Source organism: Equus asinus, chromosome X (assembly GCF_041296235.1).
Source record: "Equus asinus isolate D_3611 breed Donkey chromosome X, EquAss-T2T_v2, whole genome shotgun sequence".
Taxonomy (NCBI): Eukaryota; Metazoa; Chordata; class Mammalia; order Perissodactyla; family Equidae; genus Equus; species Equus asinus.
Window position 1 is genome coordinate 39,431,223 of NC_091820.1, and position 24,548 is coordinate 39,455,770.

The following is a 24,548-nucleotide window of genomic DNA, read 5'->3' on the forward strand; positions in this document are numbered from 1 at the left end:
GTGTCTCCTGTGTATTACTGGGCCCCACTGCCTGTTGCCTTCCTCCAGGTGCTTACATGAGCCTATCCCTGCCACCCATCTGTTTCTGTGTCTGTCTGTCCGTCTTTCTCCCTGTGACTGCCCTTCTGCCTGTCTACCACTACCCCACACCCTGTCTGTCTTTCTGTCCCCTCTGTTGTCTGTCCTTGTGTTGTTTCTCCTGCCTGCCTGCCTGCCTGTCTCTATTTGTCACTGTTTCTCTTTCTATCTCTGGTCTCTCCTTTCTGCTGTCATCCGGTCATCCATCCCATCCCACTGTGTGCCCGACCCCTGAGTCAGTCCCCTCTGTCTGCCTGTCCCTCTGTCTAGGTGTCGATCTACTTCCTCAGTCTTTCTGTCCATCAACCCTACCCCCCAACCAAGATCCATACAAACCTCTGTCTCCCTCCACGTGGGTCCAGATGAGGGGAGGCAGCCCCCACCCCGCCCTCTCAGGCTACTTCCCCCGCCCAGAGCCAGAAGGAGGGAAACTGAATTAAAATTAAAACTTCTTCCCAGAAAAAAAAAAAATCCGCGGGCCAGATGGGGCTCAGCCCTCGCAGATTAGCCTCGGAGCGAGCGGGGCGGCGCTGATTGGCTGCAGGGCGGGGCGGGGGCAGGGTCCGGGCCGGGCGGGGTCCCAGAACTGCAGTCTGAGTTGCTGCTGCTTCGGAGCTGAGAGGAGCAACGAGGTGAGGAGGGGGCGCTTGCCGTGGCGGGGGGGGCTCCGAAGACCCCGAGGCACAAGTGGGAGGTCGCTGGAGGGGGCTCAGGGGTTCCTCGGAGACATTTCTAGCACTAGTGGGGAATTGAATGGGAGGGGGAGTCCTTTTGGTACCTTGCTCCCAGCAAGTGAATTCAGGAGTGGGTAGGAGTCTCCAGAGGGTGTTCAGGACTGAGGATGGGGATCCTTGAGAGCCCTCCCCGTCCCAGGAAGGAGATTCAGGGCTTGGGGAGGGGGCTTCCTGGAGGCAGGTTTAGCAACGATGGGAACCTTGAAGAGGGGTTTCTGAGATACTGGGCATTCCCAGGAAGTAAGCTCAGGGCTGGGGTTTCTTCAGAGACACTCCATCCAGAAGACAGGGGCTCCTGGCTTGCATGGGGATTGCAGACGCCCCCACCCCAGGAAACACATCAGCCCTTAGGAGGGGGCTTTTGATGAAGGTCTCAGATAGCTCATCCTCAGGAGGGGAAATAAGGGCTCAAGGCAGGCTCCTGAGACACCCCAATCCCAGGAAGGGTCTCAAGTCTGGAAGTGTCTCCAAAGTTCCGTCTGCCAGGAGACGAGTGTTTAAGACTTGACAGGGGTCCTAGAAAATACTTCTCGTCCCTAGAAGGAGGATTAAATGGGGGACTATGGGTCACTTCTCTCCCTGGAAGGGGGCTCAGTTGGGAGAATTGTCTCTGGCCTCTAGTGAGGATATTCAGAGTTGTGGCAGAGAGCCGTTTGCGGCGTCGGTCTGGGGTCTCCAAGCCCGCCCCCCACCCCCGGCACCTTTAACAGGTTGCATCAGCTCTGAGCTCAGGCGTGGGGCCCAGGCAGGGAGGAGGGGGGTAGGGGGCATTAGCAGGGGTGGGGCAGCCAGGCTGACACGTGTCCCTGTAAGGAGTGAGTGGCCTGGCCATGCGGTGTGGGTGGAGGGAAGAGGGGGGGCGGTGCGCAGGGGACGGGGAAGGAAAGAGACAGCAAGAGAGACGGTGTGAGTCTGGGGCCTGGGAGGAGAGGCTATCCTAGCTCCAAATGGCCATCTCATCTGCCATGGGGTCGCTCTGTCTCTCTGTGTCTCTCTCCCTCTATTTCTCTTTCACTGCCCTCTTTTCATCTCTGTCTCTCAGTAACTATTGGCGTCTCTCCCCCTCTGATCCCTTCCTCTCTCTCCCATCTCTTTCTCTGTTGGACTCTCACTCTTGTCTCAGATTTTCTCCATTCATCTCCCTGTCTCTCTCATCCCTCTGTTCCTGTTCCCCTCACCTCATCTCTGTTTCTGTGTCTCTGTCTGTCTCTATCTGACCCCCACCTGTCTTCGTCTAGCTCTCCCCACTTTGTAGCCCCTCTGCTCCATCCCTGACACCCTATCCCATTTCTCTGCCCACAGGATGGAACTGCAGGATCCAAAGATTAATGGAGCCCTCCCTGCGGGTGCTGTGGGGTGAGTCGGGGGCCCAAGGGGTCGAGGTCAGGGGCAGGATTACCCTCTCATCAGCCCCGATTTCCCTGCCCTATTCAGCTACAGGCAGGAACGTGAGGGCTTCCTGCCCAGCCATAGTGCTGCTCCTGGGAGGAAGCCAGCCCAGTTTATGGATGTGAGTGACCCCACAGGATCTGTCCCAGCTGCACCTTGCCTAGCTCATCTCCTCTCCTACTGCTCCCTCTTCCTGGCTACTCCCCCTTCCCAGCGGTTCCCCTGCCTAGCTCTTTACTGCCCCAGCTGCTCCCTATCCCTAGCTACTCGCCTCCCCAGCTGTTTTGCCTCTGGTAGCTGCTCCACCCTCCCCTATTCCTATCCACTTCCATCTGCTCCCCTCCAAAATTTCTCCTAGTGTTTTCCCTTCCCGGTTCTGCCTCTCCCAGTTTCTTCCCATCTTCAACTCCTTTTCCTTCCTGGCTTCTCCCTTTCTCCAGTGATGCTTCCTGGGCTTCTCCCTACCCCAGTCACTCTTCCCTAGTCTTTCCTGGGCCCTAGCACTGGTCTCCTTCCCTGGTCCCCTTCCCCATGTGTGCCTGGGCCTTGCCCCTTACCCGCAGTTCGATGGGAAGACATCGTTTGGAATGTCAGTGTTCAACCTCAGCAACGCCATCATGGGCAGCGGCATCCTGGGGCTGGCCTATGCTATGGCCCACACAGGGGTCCTCTTCTTCTTGTGAGTCCTAGGCGGCCTGGGGGGAGGCTGGGGGTGTGTGGGGCAGGTGGGAGGCCTGGGGGCTGAGTCTGAGCTGTGCCATCTGCCATAGGGCCCTGCTGCTATGCATTGCTCTTCTGTCTTCATATTCCATCCATCTCCTGCTGACCTGTGCTGGTGTTGTAGGTGAGACCCAGAGCTCAGCCCAGACCTTGGACTCCAGACCCCGAACCTTCCCACCCTGACCTGAGACCCCAGATCTCAACCAAAACTCCAGACTCTGGACATAGCACCCTGACCCCAGATCCTAGACCCAGGACCCCAGATCCCACACCTAACTCCCTGGACTCAAGACCCCACCCTGCACCCTGGCCCTCAGACCTTATCTGAGCTCCCAGATCCCCAACCCTCGCCCTCGGTCTGGCCATCAAACCTCATTGCTCAGACCCTCCCAGCCCCCAGACCACTCCACTCCACCTCTGACCCCCCTCTCCTCAGCCTCCCAAGCTCCCACTGCAGATCTCAGACTTCACTCCCACCATGGTCTCAGTCCAGTCCTGCTCCCAAGACCCCTACTACCCACATCTAGCCACTAATCTTCTCCCTGGCCACCAGTCCCTGGCCACAGATCGCACCTCCCAGACTGCTTAACCCTCACTTCCCACTCCCATCAGTCACACCCAATGCCCCAGCTTCCAGACCCTCTGACCCCTGCACTCCTCACCCCTGGCCTGGCCTCCTGAACCCACAAACTGTTCCTCCCTGTCCCCCCCCCCCACCAGGCATCCGAGCCTATGAGCAGCTGGGACAGAGGGCACTGGGGCCTGCGGGGAAGGTAGTGGTGGCCGCTGTCATCTGTCTGCACAATGTTGGGGGTGAGGACTCTGGGAGGTGGGGAGTCAACTTGGGAGCAGAGGGTGGGGTGAGGTGGGCTTCCCCAGGCTGGGCCGGGGAAGATGGGGTATGAGGATGAGGGGAATCTTTCTGCTTACACCTCCTCCCCCTGCACCAGCCATGTCCAGTTACCTGTTCATCATTAAATCTGAACTCCCCCTGGTTATCGGCACCTTCCTGAACATGGACCCCGAGGGGTGAGTGAGCAACACCCCTTGGCTCTGGCCCGCAGGCCCCTGACTCTGCCTGTGAGGTCTGGCTGCCGTCTTCAACTCTATGTCCAGCTGACTCCCTGGTGTTCTATTTTGAGACTGTTGGGCAGGCCAGTTTGGTCAGACTGTGATTCCTGTGCATTGTGATGCCAACAGGATGTGTGGCTGTTGCTCTGACTATGAGTCCAGTAGACCATGTGTTGATTTTTGTGACTGTTGTTCTGGCTGATTCTGTCTGGTGGCTGACTCCACATGTGCAGTGTACTCTGATGCCGACCATGTGACTGTACATATCCAGTAGACCTAAGCTTTGTCTGTGGGTTTGATTCTGTGACTGTTGTATTGGCAGATTCTCAGGCCTGCTGTATGATAGCTGACTCCAGCTGTGTCCTGTATACTGTGATTCCGACCATGTGTATTTGACGTTTGCTTACTCTGACTTTCCCTGTCCAGCGGATTCTGCTTGATGTTGGGTTGATCAACCTGGCTGAATATGTCTAGCTGTAAGTGTATGGTCACTGGCTCCAGCAGTGTGTGTGTTTGTCTTTGTTTGTGTGTTGTGGTGCCAACTATGTATATGTGACTTGCTCCAACTGTATATGCCAGTACACTCCATTTATGTGTTTAATTTAGTGACCATTGTTCTGGCAAATTCTCTCTGGCTGTGTGATTCTTGACTATGACTGTATATATCCTTTGTTTTATGGTTCCAACCATGTACGTTTGACTGTTGTTCTAAGTATGCATCCGGCCGGCTGTATGTTTGATTCTGGATCCGTCTGCTGATTGAGTTTGTTCAGTTGTTTGTATATGATGGCTGATTCTGTGTGTATACTGTTGGATCTTTGGTGTGATTCTGAAATCATCTAGGTAGCTGACGGTTTATGTGACTAAGTGTGTCTAATTGTTATAATTAGCTCCCACTGTGTATACGGCCAGTGGTGCTTTGTTGGTTTATTTCTGTGTACCTGTGCGTAGGAGATAGAAAGAGAGTGTGTGAATGTCTGGAACATGTAGATACTCAATACAACGAATGAGCAATTGTTCAGCGAATTCTGTACTGACTGACTCTCTTGCCTGGGCACCTCCTTCCAGCGTCTATACAGATCCCACTCTTTCTTTGAGCTTGGTTCCAGCAGTGTGGCCAGCTAGCTGATTCTGGCTCTATTTCAGTCTTTCACTGTGTGGCCAAATTGGTCCAGCTACTTTCAGGTGTTCAGCAAACCTTGAGCTGTTAAAACAACCAGACGTGTGTTTCTGACTTTTTGTCTGACTCTGCTTCATTGCCTGTCTTCCAGCTCATCAGACTGTTCTACCTGTCAGACACGCCAGGGTCGTGACTCACTCTGTCTGGCACCTTGTGTTGGACTGTGTGAGTCTGACTGATTTTGAGTGTTTGCCCGTCTGGTTGTATGTCCACTTGCGAGTCTATTGGCGCAGTTTTCTCTGGCTGTGTATGTGTTCTCAGCTGTATCCCTCTGAGTGTCCAACTGACAGTCTGATAATCACTCTGGCTGTTTCTGCCAATCCTGTTGTGCCATTTGTCACTGTAGCCACCCGAGTGACTTCTCGAAGCTGAGCTGTTGGCTTATCTCTCCTGACTGCAGGCAGAAATCTGTCTGTCTGGCAGTCTTCTGAGTATCTGCCTGACAGTTTTCTTTGGCTGGCAGCTAGTCACTCTGTCTGCCTGTCTCCCTAGGGACTGGTTCTTGAAGGGAAACCTCCTCATCATCATTGTCAGTGTGTTAATCATCTTGCCCCTGGCCCTCATGAGACACTTGGGTAAGAGGCTTCCTGTGTTGGTCATTGGATAGTGGAATTAGAGAAGGGGAGTCAGATTGAGAAAACACCCATTTTCAAGGGCTGTGGAACATCAAGGGAGAGTTTGTTTGATGTGGGTTTTAACAGATGAATAGGAGTTTGTTATGGAGGGGCGGCTGGTCCAGGTAAACATAAAAGCTTGTACAAAAGTGTGGCATAATTGGGGTGAGGGGGCCTTGAAGACCAGACTGGGAGTTTGATATTTGCTGTGGGGATGGGGGTCCCTTGGTTTCTGAGGCTCTGTGTATTGCCCCTTGCAGGCTACCTGGGATATACTAGTGGTCTCTCTCTGACCTGTATGCTGTTTTTCCTCATTTCGGTGAGTCTGAGAGAGAAGGACGTGAAAAAGTGGGGAGAGAGTTTGGAATGTTGGGACATAGCCTTCCCCATGACCTTGCTTCCTCACCTGCCCTCCCCCAGGTCATCTATAAGAAGTTCCAGCTAGGCTGTGTCATAGGCCGCAATGAGACAGCCACGGAGAGCAAGGGCCCCCCGGATCTTCCCCTCCAGGGGTTCAACAGAAGCTGTGAGGCCCACATGTTCACAGTTGACTCACAGGTGGGTGTGCAGGCATACGTGTAGGGCTTGCACCACACTCAGGCCATCTGGTCCTGTCACACAGTGCACTCTGCTCAGAGTAGAGCCAGGTTTCGGACGTCAGGGGCTTCTATGTGTCTGCTGTGGAGGGCCATGGCAGGGCCTGGGGGATGGGGAGGAGAGGATGGAAGCCCATAGGCTCTAATCTTGTGTACTTGGGCCATCCCCCCAGATGTTCTACACGGTGCCCATTATGGCTTTCGCCTTCGTCTGCCACCCTGAGGTGCTGCCCATCTACACAGAGCTCTACCGGTGAGTGGGCAGGCAAGTGGGCATGTGTGATGGGCCAGCAGGTGGGGCAGTAGTCATAAGGTCTGATAATCCCTACAGCAGTCCTGGTACTGTAGCTTGATCATGGCTAGATTGTGCCAGGGCAAGAGTTTGAGGTGGCCAGGAGGACTTGGGGGATGCAGGGCAGTGACTCTTTACTGATTGGGGCTTAAGTATTTTACCCTCCAGTACAAGTGTGAATGGACAGAGTGGGGAAGCAGAGATGATCAGATGAGGGGGTGGCATGCATGATTGGGGATAGGGAGATGAGGATCGTCAGATGGAGGCAGGTATAGATGAACAAAAGGTGGGCAGGGATGATATGATGGGGGGATATCAGACAGAGGGGGATGGCACGGATGGTCAGATGGAAGGGAAAGGCAGAGGTGGTCAGACAGAGGAGATGGGCAAAGATGGTCATATGGAACGAGATATGGATGGACAGAGAGGGGAGGCTTGGCTAATCACACAGGGGAAGCAGAAATGAGCATCCCAGTGTGTCCCAGCTGGATGTCAGCTCTGGGAGAAGGGGACTCTGGAGGGTAGGGGCTGGTTTTGAGGGGGCCTGGGCCAAGTCCGGGGGTCTGGGCATGACAGCTACGTGACTTCTATACCTTAGACCCTCCAAGCGCAGAATGCAGGCTGTGGCCAACGTGTCCATTGGGGCCATGTTCTGCATGTATGGGCTCACAGCGACCTTTGGATACCTCACCTTCTACAGTGAGTGGGGCTGGGGCTAGGGTTGGGTGGGAACTGGGGTGGAGACTGGGCAGACTGCTAGGGCAGGAGCCTGAGCACTTTTCCTCCATGCCCTCAGACCCATCAGTTTCCAAAAGGAGGGTACATATCACACATGTAGATTTCATCACTGTGTCTGCGTGCATGTGTGCATGCATGCGTGTGTGTGTGTTTCTGGGACACTGGTCCTGGTGCTCCCACCACATCCTGCATCCCATGTCCTATGTCCTATGGCCCAGGCAGCGTGGAGGCAGAGATGCTGCACATGTACAGCCAGAAGGACCTGCTCATCCTCTGTGTGCGCCTGGCTGTGCTGCTCGCGGTGACTCTCACTGTACCAGTCGTGCTGTTCCCTGTGCGTGGGGGCAAGGGTGGGCCCGTGGAGCGGGGGGACATGGATGGATGGGTATAGGGCATAGGCATGGATGTTTGGATGGAGGGTGGAGATAGGAGTGGAAGGATGGATGGAGGAGGCAGGCATGGATAGTGAAGGCAGAGTTGTCAGATGGACAGAGAAGGCAAAAATAGATGGTTAGACAGAAGGGGGACATAGATGGCAGGACAGAGAGAGTCATGGGGACAGGGTAGTCACTTGGAGGAAGGAGGCACAGATATCTGGCTAGACAAAAGATGGAGGCAGGAATGGTCAGGAGGTAGAGGCATAGATAGATGGACAGAATGAAGAAAGAGAGATGGACAGAAAAAGGGTGGAGGCAGAAGTAGTGAGGTGTAGGAGGGACAAGACTCTCAGATGGGGAGGTAGGATGACTAGACAGAAGAGGGAGATAGAGGTAGATGGAGAGAGAGACAGGGATCTCAGACAGAGGGTGGAGGCACAGGGGGATGCTCAGATAGAGGGTGGAGTTAAAGACAGATGACCACACGGAGGGGAGGCAACACTTGGCCCTGACCCGTCTCCAACCCTACTCTGGCCACAGATCCGCCGGGCCCTGCAGCAGCTGCTCTTCCCAAGCAAGGCCTTCAGCTGGCCACGGCATGTGGCCATAGCCCTGATGCTGCTCGTCTTGGTCAATGTCCTTGTCATCTGCGTGCCGACCATCCGGGATATCTTTGGGGTTATTGGTCAGTACCCCCAACCCCAGTCCCAGACCCCACCTAATATGGGCTTTGTACCCCAAACTTACATTGACTCCTGTCCCTCCTGCTTGTCCTCCAGGGTCCACCTCAGCCCCCAGCCTCATCTTCATCCTTCCCAGCATCTTCTACCTCCGCATTGTACCCTCTGAGGTGGAGCCCATCTACTCCTGGCCCAAGATCCAGGTGAGCATTTCAGGGGAGGGCTGGGGAAAGAGGAAGCATTCTGAGGAGGGAGCACCCCAGGATGGCTAGAGTTAGAAGGAACATTCTCAAGTGGGGACTCGGGGAAGAGAGAGCATCGATCTAGGGAGGGGGCAGATGGTCTGGAAGCAGGAAGGAGCTTGGCTTAGGAAGGGGCTGAGCAGAGCACCAGCAGAGTCTGGGAAGACAGAGGGAGCACTCAAGAAGGGGCTGGCACAGAGGGAGCCTTCTCCAGACAGATGGAAGGAGCATTATTAGAAGAGGGTTGGGAGTCCTTTTAAGGAGGATGGAGGAGAGTACTCCCTGAAGGGTTCCAGGAAGATGGAAGTGGGCTTCACAGGAAGGGGCTGGTTTTAAGGAAGGAGAGGGAGCACAAAGGAGAGTCAGGAAGAATGGGGCACTCTGTGGAGGGAGGGGAGGGCTGGAGGAACATTCTCAGGAGCAGCTCAGGTGTGGAGACCCAAGCAGCTCTATCTTCTATCCCTCTCGTCTACAGGCTCTGTGTTTTGGTGTCCTGGGGGTCCTCTTCATGGCGATCAGTCTAGGCTTTATGTTTGCCAACTGGGCCACAGGCCAGAGCCATGTGTCTGGACACTGACCATGCGCTGCCTCTCCCGGGCCCCTGCGATCATGCGCCTGTGCTTATGGAGGAAGATGAAGTCACTCTTCCAGGTCCCTCCTGTCTGGCGTGTAGAGGTGGCTGGTGCCCATTAATGTGGCCGTCAGAGGTAGGGGGCCACAGAGGCTGCAGAGTGGTCCGCTTCCCTCCTCCCCAGGAATGCTGAGCTTGGATCATGGCCCCAACCCCAACCCCACGGGAGGAGGAGGAGGCCGGATCCTTGGGGAGTCCCTGCCCAGCCCAGTCCTTTGTGCCTCCTCCTGGTGGAAGCTGTTTGTCAGAATCACCCTCGAGCTAAAGGGGAGGAATAAAGATGCTGAATTGCAACTCTGGACTCAGCCTTCTGATCTCTTTCTAAGACTTCTTGGGGGAGCCTGCTTGGGTTCAGACAAGGGTAAACTGATGCCCTGAGAGTAGGACTGAGCCGACTCACTCACTTCTCCTCTCCTTCAGTAGCTCACTACCCGACTCATCATTCTATTCACTTGCTCACTCAAGAAACATATATTGAGAGCCTCCTGGGTGCCAGGCACTGTTCTGGGCGCGGGGGGTGCAGCAGGGAAGCAAGCCGACAGGACTCCCTGGGGTTGGTGTTCTAGCACAGGAGTGGGCACACTGTGGCCCGCAGGCCAAATTCAGCCCACTGCCGAGTTTTGTATGGCCCCAGAGCTAAGAATGGTTTACATGTTTCTGGATGATGATTGAAAAGAAAATCAAAAGAAGAATAGTTTGTGACACTTGAAAATTATATGAAATTCACATTTCAGCATCTGCTAATAAAAGTTTTACTGAAACACATTCACCCTCGTTCATGTCCATATTATATTGTTTATGGTTCTTCAGTGTTACAACAGCGGAGCTGAGCAGTTGCAACAGAGACCATATGGCCCACAAAGCCTATGCTATTTATTATCTGGCCCTTTTCAGAAGAAATTTGCTGATCCCTGATCTAGCAGAAGAAAGGATGAGATAAATCATTTCTGATAAAGATGAGCACTATGAGAGGGTGACGTGGGGAGGCCAAGTTATGAAACTTAGGGATTTTTGCCAACCTGATAGGTGAAAACGGTATTGCTGTTGAAATTCACGTGTTTTTATGAAGACGTTTTCAGATGTTTAAGAGATATTCATTTATCTTCCCTGATAAATTTTATGCATATACAAGCCACTACAGATATACAATCTTTGTTCTCCTCTCCATATTTAGAAATCGGACAGTTGACTGTAGTCAGTTAATACTCTGGGCTCCTTGTTTCACTGTTCTTCATTCCTTACTGCCACTGAATTTAAGCTCAACAAGCCTGCTTTTTTAATAATAATGCCAACTTGGAATTGCAGTGCCTGGCCTGAAAAATGCAAGTCTTCGTGTTTAACAAAAAGCACCACAAAAAGAGATCATCCTCTCAACAGGGTCCCCTGCAGAATAAACTTTTAAATTTTGGTGAAATCTAATTTATCTGGTTTTTCTGGGTTGTGCTTTTGGTGTCACGTTTAAGAACTGTTCACCATGCCAAAGTTTTTTGGGTTTTGGGTTTTTTTTTTGTGTTTGAGGAGGATTGGCCCTGAGCTAACATCTGTGTTAGTCTTCCTCTATTTTGTATGTGGGATGCCGCCACAGAATGGTTTGACAAACAGTGCCAGGTCCACACCCAGGATCCGAACCTGCAAACCCTGGGCTGCTGAAGTAGGGCATGTGAATGTAACCACTATGCCACTGGGCTGGCCCCCATGCCCAAGTTTTTAAATTTTACATTTTTCATTTAAATCTGTGATCCATTTGAATTGAGTTTTGTATTAGGTATGAAGTTTAGGTTGATTTTTTTTTGCCTATGGATATTCAACTGTTCCAGTATCATTTCTTTTCTTTCTTTTTTTTTTTTTTTGAGGAAGATTAACCCTGAGCTAACACCTGCCACCAATCCTCCTCTTTTTGCTGAGGAAGACTGGCCCTGAGCTAACATCTGTGCCCATCTTCCTCTATTTTATACATGGGACGCCTACCACAGCATGGTTGACAAGCAGTGCCATGTGCACACCCGGGATACGAACTGGCGAACCCTGGGCCACTGAAGCGGAACATGCACACTTAACTGCTGTGCCACCGGGCGGCCCCACCAGCATCATTTCTTAAGAAGACAATCCTTCCTCCACTGAATTACTTCTGTGTTTTTGTAAAAAGAAGCAGTGTGGCACTATTTCTGTTTTCTATTTAGTTCCATTGACCTATGTGTCTGTTTTTTCCTCAATATCACAATCTTGATTCCTATAGCTATATAAATGTTGAAATTGGGTCGAGTGATTCCTCCCACTTTATTCTTCTTTTTCAAAATTGTTTTAGCTCTTCTAGTTCCTTTGCCTTTCTATATAAATTTTAGATAATCTTGTCTTTATCTACAATACTGCTAGGATTTTGGTAAGAATTGCATTAAATCTGTATATCAAGGTGTGGCAAACTGACATCTTTACTATATTGAGTTTTCTAATCCATGAACACTCTCTTTCTACTTATTTAGATCTTCTCTCATTCCTTTCATCAATGTTTTGTAGTTTTCAACATATAAGTTCTGTACATGTTTTATTTAATTTATACCTCAATATTTCATTTCTCTGCAGTAATCGTAAATGGTATTGTGTTTTTAATCTCAGTTGCCATGTGTTCATTGCCCACTATTCCCACTATTAGTCAATATTGATCTGGACATGACGCCCAAGGCAATAAGAGGTACACGTATTTTTAAATGATTGGAAACATAATATTTTTTCAGATGATGAGATTATCTACTCAGGAGGCCCAAGGAAATCGGCAAAAAGCATTAGAATTATAAAAAAATTCAGTAAGTTGTCATGGACACAAATATCCCAAACTCAGTTTGTATTCCTCCCCTCAGCAATAATCAGATAGAAATTATAATGGAGAAAATATCCCATTTACAATGACAACAAAATGGTAAAAAAAAAAAAACTCACTAAGAATAAACTGAATCAGAAATATGCATGATCATAACAACAAAACTATAAAACTGAATTCAAGAACATAAAAGAAGATGGGAATAAACTTGCAGAAATGCTCTATTCCTGGGTGAGAAGACTCAGTGTTGTCCAGATGTCATTTCTGATATTTATTTTATACAGTTTCTGTTTGCTGCAATTTTCTCTTTGCTGCAATTTCTGGACAAAATCCAGGTGAGATTTTCTTTGGACTATGATATTGATTCTAAAGTTTGCCAGTGGAAAACTAAGTGGCAGTGGAATAAATATATGAGAGTAGCCAAGAATTTTTTTTTTTTAGTTTTATGAACTATTTGAAGTTTAGACAATTAGAAAACATTTTATTTATTCTTTGGAGAAAATACTCAGATGTACAAACCTGAGTTCTTTTTTTTATTGAGGTGTAGTTGACATATAACTTTATATTAGTTTCAGGTGTACAACATAATGATTCGATATTTGTATATATGACAAAATGGTCACACATAATTACAGAAAATCTTTTTTCTTTTCTTTTTTTTTAAAGATTGGCACCTGAGCTAATATCTGTTGCTGATCGTTTTTTTCTTTTCCTTCCTTCTTCTCCCCAAAGCACCCCCAGTACATAGATGTATTTTCTAGTTGTGAGTGCCTCTGGTTGTGCTATGCGGGACGCCGCCTCAGCGTGGCCTGATGAGTGGTGCCACGTCCATGCCTGGGATCCAAACCAGCAAAACCCTGGGCCACCAAAGCGGAGTGTGCGAAATTAACCACTCGGCCACGGGGCAGGCCCTGAGAAATTTTTTTTCTTGTGATTAGAGCTTTTAAGATCTTCTCTCAGCAACTTTCAAATATACAATATAGTATTATTGACTGCAATCACCATGCTGTACATTACATCCCCAGGACTTATTGATTTTATAACTAAGAATTTTTTGAAAACTAAAGAATACTAAGGTGTTTTTGCCCTAACAAATGCTGAAATGTACTTTAAAATCAGTAAGGGGGCTGAAATAGTGTGGTAGGCGGTATAAGTGCCCCCAACAAAGGCATCCACATCCTAACCCCTGGGACCTGTGGATATATTGTTCCATGTAAAGAGGGATTAAAGCTGCAGGTGGGACTAAGGTTGCTAAACCTTAATGTGGATCATCCTGGATTGTCTGGGTGGGTCCAGTGTAATCACAAGGGCCCTTATAAGTGAAAGAGGGAGCAGAAGAGGAGCCAGAGGAAGAGATGTGATGACAGAAGCAGGGCCAGAGAAATGCTATGTGTTGGCTTTGAGGATGGAGGAAAGGGGGCCATGAGCCAAGGGATGTGGGCAGCCTCTAGAAGCTGGAAAAGGCAAGGAAATGGTTTTTCCTTTGGAGCCTCCAGAAAGGAAAACACCCTTGTGAACACCTTGATTTTAGTCCAATGAGACTCATTTTGGGTTTCCTACCTACAGAACTATAAGATAATAAACTTGTGTTGTTTTAAGCCACCAAGTATGTGACAATTTGTTATAATAGAAATAGAAAACTAATACAGAAACAGATCAATTAATGAAACAAAATAGAAAGATGAGAAACAGACTGACCTATATATAAAACCTCATCATGCATTTCCAAACAGTGGACTTTTTTTAAAAAAAAAAAGATTGGCACCTGAGCTAACAACTCTTGCCAATCTTATTTATTTATTTATTTATTTTATTGCTTTTTCTCCCCAAATCCCCCCAGTACATAGTTGTATATTATAGTTGTGGGTCCTTCTAGTTGTGGCATGTGGGATGCCACCTCAACATGGCCTGATGAGTGGTGCCATGTCCACACCCAGGATTTGAACCAGTGAAACCCTGGGCCACCGAAGTGGAGCCTGAGAACTTACCCACTCAGCCACGGGGCCGCCTCCAACAGTAGGCTTTTGATGGATTGTGTAACAAGTAATGGTTTGACAAGAGTCTATCCATTTGCAAAAAATAAAGATTAAATTCTTACCTTATATCACATAAAATAATAAATTCAATAAAAATCAGAGGTTTAAATGTAGAAATGTCTCCTCATAAAGAGCTAGAAGGAAAATTAGGAAAATATTATAATAAATCTTGAGGTGGCATACGCATTTCTTGGCATTAGACCAAGAATATGAGCAATAAATGACATATTTAAAGACATAAAAAAGTATCATCTAAGTGAAAAGACACCATAAACAACCATTTGAAAGGTCATATTTGAGGGAAAATGTTGAAATATATTGTAGAGAAGACAAAAATATTTTCTTTCTACACTTCTAGGTCCTTGGCTGAGGCTCTGTAACAAAAGACAGATGAATAAGAGAAAAACAAATAGAAGTTTATTGACATGTGTATCTCATATATATATGGGAGAGACTCAGGGATGAGTAACTCAAAGGGATGGCTACAGCTTGGATTTATATAGCAACTTGGGCTAAAACAAAGGCAAAAGGGGTTTTGGGCTTCCAGGTAAGGGAGGCAAGTTATGGGAAGGTGACCAGGGAAAGTAAGGTAAGCAAGGATAAGATTTGTTATGCGGATTTATGTCAGTGCTTTCTCCACTGATGAGAGTTTCTTGTAATTTAGAGTCACCCTACTCTTCCTGGTACAGAGAGGGTGACACTCTTACAAATGGAGATTTCCTTTATAAATGTAAATTTCCCTCACAAAAAAGTAACTTCTACTCTGTTTCCAGAGCTTCTCCCATGTCTACTGTTTCTCAAAATAATTCTTATGCCAAAGAGGCATATTTTGGGGTGGCATATCTGGTCTCCTACACTATGCAACAAATTAAAAGGAACTATCGTAATATATAAGAAAGCTTTTGCAAATCAATAAGAGAAACTGGAGCAACCCAATGAAAACACATATTTAGGCAACAGCATTACTTCACAGTATAGCACAAAGGGATTAAGAAGTAGAAAGTAGGGGCCAGCCCCATGGCTAGGTGGTTAAGTTCGCGTGCTCTGCTTTGGTGGCCCAGGGTTTCACCAGTTTGAATCCTGGGTGCGGACATGGCACCGTTCATCAAGCCATGCTGAGGCAGCATCCCACATGCCACAACTAGAAGGACCCACAACTAAAAATACACAACTATGTACCAGGGGGCTTTGGGAGAAAAAGGAAAAATAAAATCTGGAAAAAAAAGTAGAAAGTATATAGAAGGAAAAAAATAAAGAAAATGGAAGATAGATCCCAGAAGTTTCAACATTCATCCAACAGGAGTTCCAGACATAGAGAATAGAAAGACTGGAGATAAGGCAATAGTTGAAGAAATAATGTTCTAGAATTGTCTGAGCTAAAGAAAGACATGAATCTTCAAACTGAAAAGAGCCACTAAGTTCTGAGCATGATTAAAACACACACACACAAACACATACACACACATACCCTAGAAATAAAATTTCTAGGTTAAAGATAAAATCCTAAAGGATAAAGAGAAAATCCTGAAAGGTCCTAAAGAGAAAAGGAAGAAGACAGAATACAAAGAAGAGGTTCTTCAAAGAGCTAATGAGAAATAACTTTGAACCTAGATTTCTATACCTAGCCAAGAGAATCCAGGTGACAGCAAAAATCCTTCAGAAAATTCATTACACACATACCTTTTCTGAAAGGATTATTAGTGTATGTGATCCAGCAAGAAGAAAAAATGGATTTAGGAGGAAGGAGGGGGTTGCAACAAACAATGATGAGGGGAAAAATTGTAAAATTTATTGAAAAGCCTAAATATGTTTTGATCATAAATTTAAAAAACTACAATCTTGAACTAAAATTCTGGGTAATATAAACATGCGAGACGAGGGGAAGAACAGGAAAGGAAAGAGAAGTTCTTCTGTTGGTTAAGGGATGGATATAGATGCTGATTAATGGTAGAACTGTAGAATAGTTAAGAGCACTAGCCTTTTAGATTGCAAACTCTCGAGCCAGATTGCATGGGTTCAAATTCTGGCTTCTCAACTTACTGGCTGTGTGACCTTGTATAAGTCACATAACCTTTCTGTGCCCTAGTCTATTCAAGAGTAAACTGGGGATAACTAGAGTATCTAACTCATTGGTTTGCTATGATCATTAAATGAGTTAATATATATAAAGTACTTAGCACCTGTCATGTGGTAAGTGCTATATATATTTTAGTTATCATTATTGTTGTTGTTAGTAATGACCTAAAGTATCTCTTAAAATGTAAAGGCATATTTGGTTCTAGAGGATGGTGAGCCAGCAAGAGCTGTTGGCTGCCTTCCCCAAACCCAACCCTGCAGATGCCACAGAAGATATAAGGAGGTGGTTGAATTTTGGAACAGTTCCCAGCAGCAAAACTCCTGAGGGTTTGCTCCCCATTGGGGGATGAGATGGCCTAGAGTGGGAAAAGGTCAGAAGCCACAGATGGAGGATGAGCTGAGGTGGAGCTTTCTAACTGCATCCTTTTCTCTCCTCATATTTTCTGGAAGGCTCATTATCTGTCTTGTAAATACTACAGAGCAGAAAAGTGGCAGGGCTGGCCTGGTGCCAGTCTGAGGTGGCGTGGGGGACTGGAATCGGCCATCCCAAGATAGATCTCTTTGGCATGAGGATTATCTTGGGCTGGTTACTTTGAAAAATTGCAGACATGACAGAAACTCTGAAAAGTAGAAGTTACTCTTTGTTAAGAGTCATTTACATTGTAAAGGAAATCTCCATCTGTAAAGGTGTCTCCCTCTCTGTACCAGGAAGAAGAGGGGATGACCTTATCTCTAGAAACTCTTTTCAATGCAGAAGGCAAGGATTTAAATCTGCATAATAACCTTACTCTTGTTAACTGTGCTTTTCTGGTAATCTCCCATAACTGACTCCCCCCACCCCCAACATCCTCCTTTGTCTTTAGCTGAGGATGGTATTTAAGGTGAGAGCTTCCGCCATTTTGGTGAGTTGCTCAGTTTCCCTGAGCCTCTCCCATGTATACATGTTATAAAGCTTTGTTTAATTTTCTCCTGTTATTCTGTCTCATGTGAATTTAATCCGTTGTCCAGCCAGAAGGACCCAGAGTGGGTAGAGGAAACGTCTTCCTCCCCTACAGTGGCATGGTCACAGCAAGGCATAGTGGAGTGGGAAAGCTCAAAGAAAAAGTGTAGTCAGGCTGGCTAGTAACTAGGCGTTTCTTCCTGGGGCCCCCTCCACTCTCTGGGCTAGGCAATTTCAACAAATAACACCCCTATCACTGTATCCCTTCCATGTTCTTGCTTGGTGGCTAAGGCAGACGTCCTGGAAGCTTCCTTGGGAAGTCATAGGCTGGGGAAGGGAAAGAAGGAATGGCTGAGTCCAGAGGGCAGCTCTAGACGGTCTCTACCCTAAGACACCACCCTCCAAACCCTGAAACTCACGTTGGCTGTCCAGGCTACACAGCTTCCCTGGAACGAACAGTTATATAGAAGAACTACTGGAGATACTGCATAGCAATTGCTCAAATAAGTAATTCAGTGGAATAGGTTGGATATTAAAGTAGATGCCTTTGAAAAAGCAATAAAAGTCATTAGGAATGGATAGAGATGGAGTAAATGAAAGAAAAGTTAATTAATAGGGAGGATAGAAGCATAAATGTGAAAGTCCATCTGACAGTAGACGCACAAGAAGAGAATACAGTGATCAGAAAGGAGGGAATAGTTAAATAAATAATGATGAGAATTTCTCAGATTTAGACAGACGACTTCAGATTTAAAGGGATCATAGTGTGCTGAATAGAACAGATAAGACACACATACATATACGCATAAACACAGTGAAATTTAAGATTATGAAAGATAAGCAAAAATTATTTTTAAAACGCCCAGAGAGAAATAGCAGTTTACTTACAGAGGAAGAATAATTAAACTGACCTCAGATTTCTCAAACACCACACTGGAGGCAAGGAGACAAGAGTGTAATAACTCCAAAGTGTTGAAAGAAAGGAACATTTATATGGGGTGGAATAAAGACAGTCTCAGGCATATAGGTTCTGAGAAGGTTCAAGACAGAGAGAAAGCACAAGCAGTAAAGATAACACAGCAGTAAAATGAATGTGTGATGGAGAATTTTTGCTCATTGCTAAGCAAGAATCTGCTTTAATCATTGGTATGACAGATTTAAAGTTTTTTCCCCCAAGATAAGTGTTATATTGAACTTTTAAATTCATTCTACTGTAATTCTGATGATTGCTTCACTTTGCATCTTACTATGGACTTACTGGATATTTAGGCAGATACCAACTACCCAGAGAAAGGCAGAAATGGCAATGTAAACAATCAAAAAATGGTAGTGTAAGTACAAGAGTAACCAAAGGGGAAAATCATTAGGGTAAATATGCATCACGTGGAATTTTCCCTGTTGCCCAAAGGGAAAGAGACTTTCCCTCTTCTTCCAGCATTTCCTCAAGAAACCTGGACGTGTGAATCCTTCCTCTGCCACTTTGATTTCTATGTACATCTTTTTAAAAGCTAAATAAGCCTCTTGCCTGCCTATAATCCAGGAATGTCTTTCTTAAGAGCCTTGAGCCATCTCTTTGAAATGTGGATGTCGAGGAAGATAAGGGCCCCTCTCCCGTTGCCTGGGAGTTTAGCCTAGGCGCCTGCCTCCAAGCTGTAAGTACCCCTTATCATAGAGATAAGAGTTTAATTTTTCCTCCGGATAAAGGCAGTTAGCTATCACAGATGGCTACTCCAACTGCCTGGTTAATTTAGGACTTAGCCTAGGAGTATGGATTTAGCTGTCACCCTTGGATCCTGCACACCTGGATGAGCTGCACACCTGGATTTTCTGGCTATGCCCACCAATTTTGGGTTGTATGAAACACTACACCTCAAAGTGTGGGATTTGGCTTTCCAAACAGCTGCCCAAGGGGCCAGAGGATGCAATCTAGAAGTGTGGGGGCAGTTCATGCCTGTAGGGTACATTTTGATCAATAAGAAAAGGAACAGAGTGAGCCAGGTAGACAAATTCCCCCTCCTTCCTCCCACTTATGCACTGTTCCAAGAACGGTTTCTCTAGGGGCCAGCCCAGTGGCACAGTGGTTAAGTTCATGCACTCTGCTTCGCTGCCTGGGGTTCACAGGCCTGGATGCCGCACCGACCTAGCACCACTCATCAAGCCATGCTGTGGTGGCATCCCACATAAAATAGAGGAAGACTGGCACAGATGCTAGCTCAGTGACAATCTTCCTCACCAAAAAATAAAAAAATAAATTAAAAAAAAAAGAATGGTTTCTCTATATAGTCTCTCTGGAGATGTCCTGTATGGCCCAAAGTCTGTTTCCTTGGGAACCTGGGCCAAAACAACTGACATTCAAACACTTGAAGACAGTATTAAGCGTTGATTGTGGAGGACCCAAGTCTGAGCAGAGTAATATTGTCCCAATAAGGGAAAATTTGAGGATTGGGGATAGACAGAAGGAATAGAAGAACCAGTAGGAGAACAGCTTAAGGGTGATATTTTTGAAGAAAAAAAGGCAGTTCAGGTGATTTTGGGAATGAATTGCTCCGCTCTATAAAAGATATACTTCCTTCACCTCCATCAGTCTCCTCTATGAAATCTTCAATAAATCATCCTTTAATAACAATCGCCTTGTGAAATGAATTTTCTTTTGGAGGAGTGAAACAGATTGAGTCCTGGGCCAGAATTGGTATAAGTCCTGCAGAGCAGAGTCTGGGGAAACAGCAGGTCTCAGAGGACCTAAGCCTGCCAGGCAATATTACGGAGCCAGTGCGGTGTTCTCACTGTCTCCCAGTCTCCTTTCAGCCTCTGTCCCCTACCCAATACCTTCCTGATTTCCAAATTCTAGTGTTCCCTCAGAAGTAGAAATGTTATAATGACCGTGGTTCCCGTATAACAATTTCTTCTACAGCGTGGTTGCTTGGCCGACTTGCAGCGCAAATGGTGTCCGCCTCCAGCAGCGCGCCTCAAGCCCTCTGCCTCTAACGGAGTGTAGATCGTCTCCTCTTGCAGTTCCTTCAGGTGTGAGCGGGAAAGCAGGGGCTGGGCACTCTCTGAACCTCAGGCCCCCCCCGCCCCCCCATATGTTCTCGTGAGAAAGTAACAGCAGAGACTTAGAAATAAATCTAACAAAAAACGTGCAAACTATGGATGCAATAAATTATAAAACTTTATAAAGACATAAAAAAGGCCTTGAAAATGGAGACATAGCCCAAGTTCTTGGATAGGAAGACTCCACAGTGTAAAGATGTCATTATCCCCCCGAATTGATCTATGAATTCAAAGGAAGTCCCGTCAGAATCCCAACAGGGATTTTTTAAATCATGGAACTTGACCAGCAGATTCTAAAATGTACTGTACCTGGATGTGCAGAGGGCCTAAAGAAGGACAAAGTGAGAGGACTTGCCCTCCAGACAGCCAGTCGTATTGCGGAGCTATGGTCCCTGACATAGGGTGGTGCTGGCACAGGGCTTGGCAGCTTGACGGTGGGACAGAAGAGAAAGCGGAGAGACCCATACACAGGTACCCTTGACACGGAGCTGAGGTGGCCCTCAGAGCAGTGGGGACAAGAGCACCCATGCACCATCAACTGTCTCCCTTAAGACTACTACAGGAACCCAGTCTTTCACCTTGCCAGCCTCTCCCACAGAGTTCTGCACACAGTCAGGGCTTAATAAGTGCCTTGTAATAAATTGACTGACTTAGAAACAATACCATCCTTCTATATGCTTACCCTCACTGAGAGATCTCCTCTGTCTGATGCCTAAAATCTCTCCATTTAAACACCATTCTTTTAGTCAGGGTTTTCAACTTTGGCAACAGTTACATTTGGGGTCGGATAATTCTTTGTTTGGGGGGGCACTGTCCCGTGCATTGTAACATGCACCTTGGCCTCTACCCATGAGACGCCAGTAACCTCCCCCACTCCAAGTTGTGACAACCAAAAATGTCTCCAGGCATTGTGGAATGTCCCTTGGGGGGACAAAACCCGCCCCCTCCTCACTGTCTCCATTGAGAACCACTGGGTTAGGCAGTCCCCTACACTGCCTTCTCTTATGATGCCACACCCTCCTTATGGCAGATTTTAGAAGGTTCACTCTCTGAGTTCATTGAGAACTGCAGTCTCTTGCCCTCGCCAAGGTCAGACTCAGCCATTGGATGAGCCAGTTCATGCTTAGCCACACTCTCCTTTCTCTCTGTCAGGCCACCCATGTGGCTGTTCTGTGTCCCTGGGTTCCGTGACGGTGTTGATAATGTGGAGAAGAACCCCAGTCTACCTGAGGTGGACAAGTAGCATGAGTGAGAAATAAGCTGTGGTTGTCTGTCATTTCACCATAACCCAGTGTGCTCTGAGCCTATATCCACCCCCACCAGGAGGATGAACCGCGGCGGGAAATAATAGAAAAAAAAAAATATATATATATAGGTCTCTACCCCCAGTTTCTGGCACAGAGCTCCTAAAACCCTTGTAATTTCCTCTTGGCCAGCCCCTCTTCTACCCACCCTGTGTATCTTTGTCTTCCCCTGCCCCCTCTACCACGAAGACCCTGCCGCTGCCTCCCTGCACGCTCTCTCCCTGGGCGCTCTCTGTTTGGAAAAGTGATCCCATGCCCTCTACCCTGAGATTTGGGACAGAACCCAGAGCTCATTCAAGTCATCCCCCACCAATACACACTTGTCCTCTTTAATGTCTCTGAAGTCACAGTGAGTTCTAAACCCAGCCCTTCCTGCACATGCCAGCTGTAGGAACTCTGGCAAGAAGCCTGACATCTGTCTGTCTCCATCTCTCATCCATAAGCTGTCTCTCTCTCTCTATAAATCTCTATATAACATCTATAATATCATCATGATGATAGTGTCTGCCTTCAGAGGTTGGTTGTGAGGATAAATGAGAGAATCCATATGAGATGCTTAACATCAGTCCAGGCACTTTGCAAACACAAGATGGATATTAGCTGCCCTTTCTATGGTTATTGTGGAAGGTGGGCTGAGAGGGGGGAGATCCAAGTGAACCAGACCTCCCCATTCCTGCAGACGTTCCTTGCCTGGGATGCAGACTCCTGGACTTGGGACCTGTCCCACACAGAGGTGTGACCTCAAGTGACAAGACATTATTATTCTCAGAGGAGCAGGTGAAGACTCAGGTAAACTTGGATGCCCTCACTTTGCAGCCCCCAGGAGACGCTGGCTCTGCAGAGAGGGTCACCCCTGTGAGGAAGGATGTGCTTCGGGGAACATGCTTGCCAGAGAGGGTTTAAGTGTGTGTCCACATCTGTCCAGACCCTCAGCCATGCCCCATTCCCCACGCATCTGTCACGGCCTACACCAACTCCCAGGTCTAGAGCTCCACAGAGTGTCGATTCTCTGAGGCTTTTCTCAGTTTCCTAGAACAAGCTCCTCCTGGGTGCAGTCACCCATCTCTGAGGGCTTCAGGAGACCCAGACCCAGGCTCAATGCCAGGGTTGCTGTGTGGACAGTGATCCTGCCACCTTGCAGCTATTACACTGTGTGCATGGGAGGGGGAAACCCAATTCCAGCCCAGCAACTGTGGCTCCAGCCTGGAGTCATGATGACCAGTCAGAGAACAAGGAGAGACTTGATTCCCACCCTTCTTCTCCAGGAACCAATCATCTGCTCATTTACTGTTGCGCTCTGCCTTTGATCCAAAGCTACTGGGAGGAGAGGACAGGTCCAGAGGCGGGATGAAGGTAGAGGTAGGGGAGATGGAAGCCTCAGTAGGAGAGTGGAGACCTTCCAAGGCTGGATGGGAGCCAGAAGGCCAAGGTGACGGGCAGTGGATGGTCAAAACAGTGCAATCCTCCATCCATCTAGGGCTGGTGTTTGATGTCGCATGCAAATCACCTTGGTGACCTCTGCTGGTGGCCTTAACGTCCTTCACCACATACAATGGTTTGTTCTAAAATAGACTCCCCTCTTCCCTTCCCCAGAGCTGACTGTCCCATCTCTGTAGCCTGCAATGTTAGTGGGGAAGAGAACTGTCCCATTTTTGACTCTTCATCCCTACCCCAGCCCCCAAGCCCTTGGTCGTGAGACCCCTGATGGGCAGTTTCATGCCTTTGTCCAGTGGACTTTCCCACCTGTTGCTCTCCTGAATCACGACTAAGTGGATTCTTCCATTTCTGTCCACATGTCCCACAGGGAGCGCTCCTTGCCTATTCCTCCGCGTTCCCCGGTTGATGGTGTCATCTCTGTCTCCTCCCACACACTCCTAAATGGACCATCCCAGCCCTTGACTCTAAGGATCTTACAGGTTGGTATAGCTAAGGCATTCAACCACCAGCTGCAGAATCCTGCCCCAGGACTGGGCTGTAGAGTGTCCATCAAAAAAACAACTGGAAACATCCCCCACTAGAATGTCAGCTCCACATGGGCAGGAACTTTTGTCTGTCTTGTTCCCTGATGTCTCTTCAGCACCTAGAATACTGCTTGGTAACAGTATGCACTCATCAGGTGCTTGCTGAATGCATGAACCCTTTGACCCAGCAATTCTACTTCTAAGAATGTGTGCTAAAGAAACGCTCACACAGGTGCACAGGGCTGTGTGTGCAAGAACGAGAGGAGCAAACAACTGGGAAAACCTTGTCAATGTTTATTAATTGTCAGTGACTAACGCAGGGTAAAGAATAATGGAAGTTTGCAGCATGAAGCATCCGCTGAAGAGGAAATAGAATGAGGGGGACTTGTCCAGGACACGCTGGTAGTGGGAGAAAGCAGGTGGGAGATGCGCATAGTGGTACCCCGTGTGTGTGTGCGTGTGCATGTGTGTGTGTAAATGCAGAGAAAAACGTCTGGAATCAAATGCCCAGAACTGCCCTCAGTAGTCCTCTCCCCGGGGAAGGGGAGGGTAGTGCTGTTCTATGCAGAGAACATCTAACGATACTTGTTTTCTAAGGTAGGTGCATGGACACACAGACAGAAATACGCATTAGGTATATGGCTTACTCATTAACAAAACTCTAACATCTAACAGAATGTTTGGCACGTAGTAAGGAAAATCGTGCTGAACTTTTCACTGCCGTGAACACTTTTTTTCACTTGCTGTACACTTAATGGCCAGGAGTTCACAGCCACACCCATGTTCATGAAAGGCCGCCAGGTTCTGCTTCTTATCATGGGCACTTGTCACATCCCTGAGGCTGAGGCAAGGAGAAAGCAGAGAATATAAGTGGCAGTGAGCTCCCACTACCTGAGAAATCAATCCCCCCCTCCTCAACCCGCCCTGCAGGAGCTTGAGCACTGCGACTCCACCCTTCCTCATGGTCTGCACGCATCTCCCACTGTTCCTCAAAGCGAACCTTCTGCGCAGGCCACAGTGACT

The 24,548-nt window shown here is 47.8% G+C and overlaps 1 protein-coding gene across 2 annotated transcripts; it reads left to right on the forward strand.

The window, feature by feature from the left end:
* The first annotated feature begins 620 nt into the window (after nt 1-620).
* On the forward strand, nt 621-9,643 carry SLC38A5 (solute carrier family 38 member 5). Of its 2 annotated transcripts, none has more exons than XM_014835296.3 (16): nt 621-710; nt 2,115-2,168; nt 2,247-2,322; nt 2,765-2,880; nt 2,972-3,045; nt 3,642-3,734; nt 3,872-3,950; nt 5,665-5,747; nt 6,047-6,105; nt 6,207-6,344; nt 6,556-6,635; nt 7,273-7,373; nt 7,631-7,746; nt 8,330-8,474; nt 8,569-8,672; nt 9,187-9,643. In XM_014835296.3, the coding sequence occupies exons 2-16, from the start codon at nt 2,116-2,118 to the stop codon at nt 9,286-9,288; spliced, it is 1,419 nt and encodes a 472-aa protein (XP_014690782.1). In that variant the 5' UTR covers nt 621-710; nt 2,115; the 3' UTR covers nt 9,289-9,643. The 2 variants fall into 2 exon arrangements, with proteins under 2 accessions (XP_014690782.1, XP_070358696.1); XM_070502595.1 differs by lacking the exon at nt 621-710 and adding an exon at nt 1,762-1,782.
* The last annotated feature ends 14,905 nt before the right edge of the window (nt 9,644-24,548 follow it).